Source organism: Orycteropus afer, unplaced genomic scaffold (genome assembly GCF_000298275.1).
Source record: "Orycteropus afer afer isolate SDZICR_OR568_19922 unplaced genomic scaffold, OryAfe1.0 scaffold00196, whole genome shotgun sequence".
Taxonomy (NCBI): Eukaryota; Metazoa; Chordata; class Mammalia; order Tubulidentata; family Orycteropodidae; genus Orycteropus; species Orycteropus afer.
In genome coordinates, this window is record NW_006921783.1 from 708,642 (window position 1) to 714,731 (window position 6,090).

Genomic DNA, 6,090 nt, shown 5'->3' on the forward strand with positions numbered 1-6,090 from the left:
ATTCACAAGTATGGGGCGGGGGAGGCGGTGGGGGCACGAGATTCTCCATTTTTAACCAATTCCCTATGCTTCTGGCTGGCCGACTACACTTTGCGTAGCAAGGTTGTAGAGGTTCAATTGAACCCCTTTTCTACTGTTATGATCCCTTACGGCATAGTAGTTAAAGCATCTGGTTGCTAACCCAAAGAACTCACCAGCCGCTCCACAAGATTTACAGCCTTGGAAACCCTATGCGGTAGTTTTACTCTGCCCTATGGGGTTGCTAGGAGTTCTGGTAGCATAGTGCCTAAGGCACTTGACTGCTTACCAGAAGTCTGGTGGTTCAAACCCACCAGCCTCTCCTCGGAAGGAAGATGGGGCAATCTACTTCCGTTGTGATACTGCCTCGGAAACCCAAGGAGGGTTCGCTATGAATCAGGTCCAACTGGAAGGCACATAACAACAATAACATAGGGTCGCTATGAGTTGGAATTGACTTGATGGCACTGGGTTTGGTTCTTGATTTTCTATTACAAGTCCCTTGCCATTCTTCTTTTGCAGTGTGTATCTCTTTAATCCCTTAAAACGCAAACTAGCTGCAACTATTTTTTCCCCAACCCCGCCCCCAACTCCTACAGTCTCAAACTGTGGTTTGAGATGAATCTTAAACCAGCTGTGGCGTAGTATTAACCAAACCAAATTCACTGCCCTCCAGTCAAACGCAACTCGTAGCCACTCCTCCTTGGCTTCCGAGGCGTAATCTCTACGGAAGTAGATTGCCCAGTCAGCCTTCCGAGGAGTGGCTGCTGGGTCTGAACCGCCAGGCTTCTGGTTAGCAGTCAAATGTCTTAGGCACTACGCCGGACCAGGGAAAACTTGGCGGAAAACCAAGAGGAGGAGTGGAAGGCGGAACCAAAAGTGCGAGGAAATTTGGAGCTAAAGGAGCGGAGGAAGGATTTCAAAACTGCACTTTGGCCGGTTGGGTTTGCAAAGAGGACCGGAAGGATTGTGGAGAGAGCGCTCCACCATGGCGGGTCCCGTCAGTTTGCGAGAGCTTCTGATGGGAGCCTCTGCGTGGACCGCATCTGAAAGTCCCGGAGGATCCCCTACAGATGGAGGAGGGAGCGCGGCTGGCGGATCGGAGCCTCCGTGGCGAGAGGATGAAATCTGCGTAGTGGGAATCTTCGGCAAGACGGCGCTGCGCTTGAACTCCGAGAAGTTCTCACTTGTGAACACAGTGTGTGACCGACAGGTCTTTCCCCTCTTTCACCACCAAGATCCTGGGGACCCGGAGCCTGGGATCAAGACTGAGGCTGGCGCCGTCGGGGAGGCAGGTGGAGCCGGGGACCCCGGGACAGGGGATCAAGTTCGGGGAGGTGCTGCTGCTACGGACGGAAACCGAACGGAGCAAGACTCCCTGGACTATAGCCTTCTGCAGGCCTATTACAACCAGGAAAGCAAAATTCTGTATCTTCTTCTCACTTCCATCTGTGACAATTCACAGCTTCTCCGGGCTTGTCGGGCCCTTCAGAGTGGAGAAGCTGGAGGTGGTCTCTCTTTACCTCACGCAGAAGCACATGAGTTCTGGAAGCATCAGGAGAAGCTGCAGTGCCTCAATCTCCTTTACCTTTTCTCTGTCTGTCACATCCTGCTTCTGGTCCATCCCACTTGTTCCTTTGACATTACCTATGATCGGGTATTCAGAGCCCTGGATGGTCTGAGACAGAAAGTACTCCCTCTCCTGAAAACAGCCATTAAAGACTGTCCAATTGGCAAAGACTGGAAGCTGAACTGCCGACCATGCCCACCTAGACTCCTTTTCCTCTTTCAACTCAATGGAGCCCTCAAGGTGGAACCACCTCGGAGCCAAGACCCAGCTCACCCAGATAAGCCTAAAAAGCATTCTTCTAAAAGGAGACTGCAGCATGCCCTAGAGGACCAGATTTATAGAATCTTCCGGAAGAGTCGTGTCTTGACTAATCAAAGCATCAACTGCCTCTTTACTGTGCCTGCCAACCAAGCTTTTGTGTACATAGTTCCTGGAAGCCAGGAGGAGGACCCAGTAGGCATGTTGCTGGACCAACTTAGAAGTCATTGCACTGTGAAGGACCCAGAATCTTTGCTAGTGCCTACACCTCTTTCTGGGCCCAGGCGATATCAGATCATGAGACAGCATAGCCGACAACAACTTTCCTTCCACATTGACAGCAGCAGTTCCAGTGCTTCAGGCCAGCTAGTGGATTTCACTCTTTGGGAATTCCTATGGCAGCATGTGGAGTTAGTCCTGACCAAGAAAGGTTTTGATGACAGTGTGGGCAGGAACCCACAGCCCTCCCATTTTGAACTTCCCACATATCAGAAGTGGATCTCAGCAGCTTCAAAACTGTATGAAGTAGCTATTGATGGGAAAGAGGAAGACCTGGGGTCTCCCACTGGGGAACTAACATCTAAGATTTTAAGTAGTATTAAAGTCTTGGAAGGGTTTTTGGATATTGACACAAAATTCTCAGAAAACCGGTGCCAAAAAGCTTTACCCATGGCCCATAGTGCCTACCAGTCAAATTTGCCTCACAATTACACAATGACTGTCCATAAGAATCAGCTTGCACAAGCTCTTCGAGTATACAGTCAACATGCAAGGGGTCCAGCCTTTCACAAATACGCTATGCAGTTGCATGAGGATTGCTACAAATTTTGGAGCAATGGCCATCAGCTCTGTGAGGAGAGGAGTTTAACTGATCAACACTGTGTACATAAATTTCACTCATTACCTAAATCAGGTAGCTAAAATTTTCTCGGTATTATGAAGTCAAAACTTTGAACGTTGTTCTTATTTCTTGGATTAGTAGTTTGTTCACTATGTATTGATATTTTTAAAAGAAAATTCTATAGGAATTTAGGGCATCAAGTGTAAGCTTTTCTTTTTCTGTGAATGGAAAACATCAACTGTAACTATTATGTATTTACTTGCATTTAAAGAATGAACCCTAGTGGATTAGTAAATGAGAACTATTAAAAAAATTTTCAGAAATTTCACATTAACATCTTTATTGTAGAGGATTTGTTGAGTTCAAATGAATGTAAGAAGATGTAAGCTCACCATTATGGTAGCAGGATGAGAAATTCACTTAGAAACCTTATGGCTTTGGATCAGAAAGATAAATTATCTTACATAATTCACTTCTTCTGTTATGTGTGTTTAGTTAAGGCTTTTTTTGCATTTTGTTTTGTTTTTCTTCATATCTCCAAAGAACTATGTGGAGAATTTTGGGGGTCATATGTTGCAGAATGCAAAGTAAAATTTCATACTTTGCATTGTTTGTGAAATTAATAGTGACTGTTATATTTTCTAGGAGAAAAACCAGAGGCTGATAGAAATCCTCCTGTGCTCTATCATAATAGCCGAGCTCGATCCACTGGTGCCTGTAACTGTGGAAGGAAACAAGCACCTCGAGATGATCCTTTTGATATCAAGGCAGCTAACTATGACTTTTATCAGGTAGATGTCTAATTTTCTTCCTCCTCTTTCTGTCTTTTGGCTAAATACTATCTGAGTAAAAAGTATATATTTTCAGAAGCAAAATACCTAGAAAATCAAATATATATGGCTGCTGATGCATGTGTAAACAAGGGAGAATTCTTTACATGTACTTTTTGGATAACACATTGATTGTTCTTGCTTTAGGATGAAGACTGGGTTATTTTAAAAGAAAAGCTTTTGGTTTTTGTTTTGTTTTTCCTATTCCATAGCTTCTAGAAGAAAAATGTTGTGGAAAATTGGATCATATCAATTTCCCAGTATTTGAACCAAGTACTCCGGATCCTGCTCCTGCTAAAAATGAGTCCTCTCCTGTCCCTCCAGATGCAGATGCTGATAAACTCAAAGAAAAAGAACCTCAAACCCAAGGAGAGAGCACAAGCCTGAGTTTAGCTTTGAGTTTAGGCCAGTCCACAGATAGCCTAGGTACCTATCCAGCTGATCCACAAGCAGGAGGAGATAATCCAGAAGTTCATGGTCAAGGAGAAGTAAAAACTGAGAAGAGACCAAACTTGGTTGATAGACAGGCATCCACAGTTGAATATCTCCCAGGCATGCTACATTCAAATTGCCCTAAAGGTCTCCTACCCAAATTCTCTAGCTGGTCTTTGGTTAAACTAGGCCCTGCTAAGTCTTACAACTTTCATACAGGTTTGGACCAACAGGGTTTCATTCCAGGGACAAACTATCTTATGCCTTGGGACATTGTCATCAGGACCAGAGCTGAGGATGAAGGAGATTTAGACACAAATTCTTGGCCTGCTCCAAATAAGGCTATTCCTGGAAAAAGAAGTGCAGTCGTAATGGGAAGAGGAAGACGGCGGGATGACATAGCTCGAGCTTTTGTGGGCTTCGAATATGAAGACTCTCGAGGTCGGAGATTCATGTGCTCTGGGCCTGACAAAGTAATGAAAGTAATGGGAAGTGGACCAAAGGAATCAGCTTTAAAAGCCCTCAATAGTGATATGCCGTTATATATTCTGTCATCATCTCAGGGTCGAGGGCTAAAACCACATTATGCTCAACTTATGAGGCTTTTTGTTGTGGTTCCTGATGCTCCTTTGCAGATAATACTAATGCCTCAGGTAAGAAATATATACACACACCCAAAAAAAGTAAACAGAAATCACTGATGTTTGTTTTGATTGTTTTTAAAAGTGCAGGATAATATAAAAAATAACTATTAAACAGTTCTAAATTTTAAATGCCTTCTATACTTAGTATTATGTTTCTTGAAAAATAAATTGTGGGTATATAAATCATTTCACACCATCAGACTCAGAAGCAGAATTTGAAGTTAGAAATCTATAGAAAAGCAGGATAATATTTGAGACTTAATATATAATATTGGATCTGATTAAAGTTAACACTGCACCCATACCTGCTTAATCTTACAAGTTCTTTGAACCTATTGTTTGTTTAGGCATTTATCTATCAGATCTTTCTTATTGAGAAATGCAAAAATAATTATTATATTACCTGGGTTTCTTTCAGGTTCAGCCAGGCCCACCACCATGTCCAGTATTTTACCCAGAAAAACAAGAAATCACTCTCCCATCTGATGGTCTCTGGGTTTTGAGGTTTCCTTATGCATATGTGACTGAGAGAGGACCTTGTTTCCCTCCTAAGGAAAATGTACAGTTAATGAGTTACAAGGTGCTCCGTGGTGTTCTTAAAGCAGTAACACAATAAGTGTTTTTCATCTAGTTCAATTTAATCCTAAGTTTGAATTGGTTTTTGTTTTTGGTGTATATGGATTTTTTTTTTTTTTTTTTTGGTACATATATACTGTGATTTCCCAAACCCAAAATGTGTTTTGGTTACAGGAGTTAAGTATTTGGACGATAATTGTTCCACTATTTCATTATGTTGTTGATACTTTTCGGGAATGGGGCTATAGCTTCATAATAAAGATTGGTGGTTCTAGAAAAAGACATAAAATACGTGGTTGATACCTCTGTTTTTTCATTTTTGTTTAACTGTCCATAATAATACATTTCTATCATAATTGAGTGTTACATAATCACATTAAGCCAAAACCTTATTTTTGCTAAAACTGGTATTTTAGCTGAGATTTTCCTTAAGATGCTATTTCTGAATTTTTTTCAGAATAAAATCATCAGAATATTTGGTAAGAGCTGAGGACTGATTAGACGTAATTGCAAAAAACAGTTGTCTCACAATTCTGGTACCTGAGTCAGATTGTATTCTTCTTACCATTTCATTCTTGGAATGATGAGAGACTGTATTTTAAAAAAATGTTATCTGCACCAAAGTATTGTAATCCAAAATATTAGTGCACACTATATATTATTTAAAATTACTATACCATGAAACAGTTTGCTAAGTGATACAAATCTTACCAGTCTATGGTAACTTGCATCAGCATCAGCATGGTGACACTGATATATCACTAACTAGGTAAGTGTGCAGATTAAGCTAAAATGCCAAAACTCTAGTGTGGTTGATTATATTTTCCAGGACATTTATTTTAAAATGCTGACCCAATAGAATTGGGGATTTTTCATCTTAATGTATATGAAATACGGTATTTGTTTAACACAATTTGCTAT

At 41.6% G+C, this 6,090-nt stretch overlaps 1 protein-coding gene across 1 annotated transcript; it reads left to right on the forward strand.

Annotated features, from left to right (window-relative positions):
* The first annotated feature begins 1,006 nt into the window (after positions 1-1,006).
* Positions 1,007-5,209, forward strand: SMG8 (SMG8 nonsense mediated mRNA decay factor). Its single transcript, XM_007947854.2, has 4 exons — positions 1,007-2,759; positions 3,333-3,478; positions 3,730-4,602; positions 5,012-5,209. The coding sequence occupies exons 1-4, from the start codon at positions 1,007-1,009 to the stop codon at positions 5,207-5,209; spliced, it is 2,970 nt and encodes a 989-aa protein (XP_007946045.1).
* Positions 5,210-6,090: the final 881 nt, after the last annotated feature.

Coding starts and splice junctions, on each gene's coding strand:
- SMG8 (XM_007947854.2), top strand. CDS start 1,007: ATGGCGGGTCCCGTCAGTTTGCGAGAGCTTCTGATGGGAGCCTCTGCG. Junction 2,760..3,332: donor TCACTCATTACCTAAATCAG/GTAGCTAAAATT, acceptor TATATTTTCTAG/GAGAAAAACCAGAGGCTGAT. Junction 4,603..5,011: donor AGATAATACTAATGCCTCAG/GTAAGAAATATA, acceptor GGTTTCTTTCAG/GTTCAGCCAGGCCCACCACC.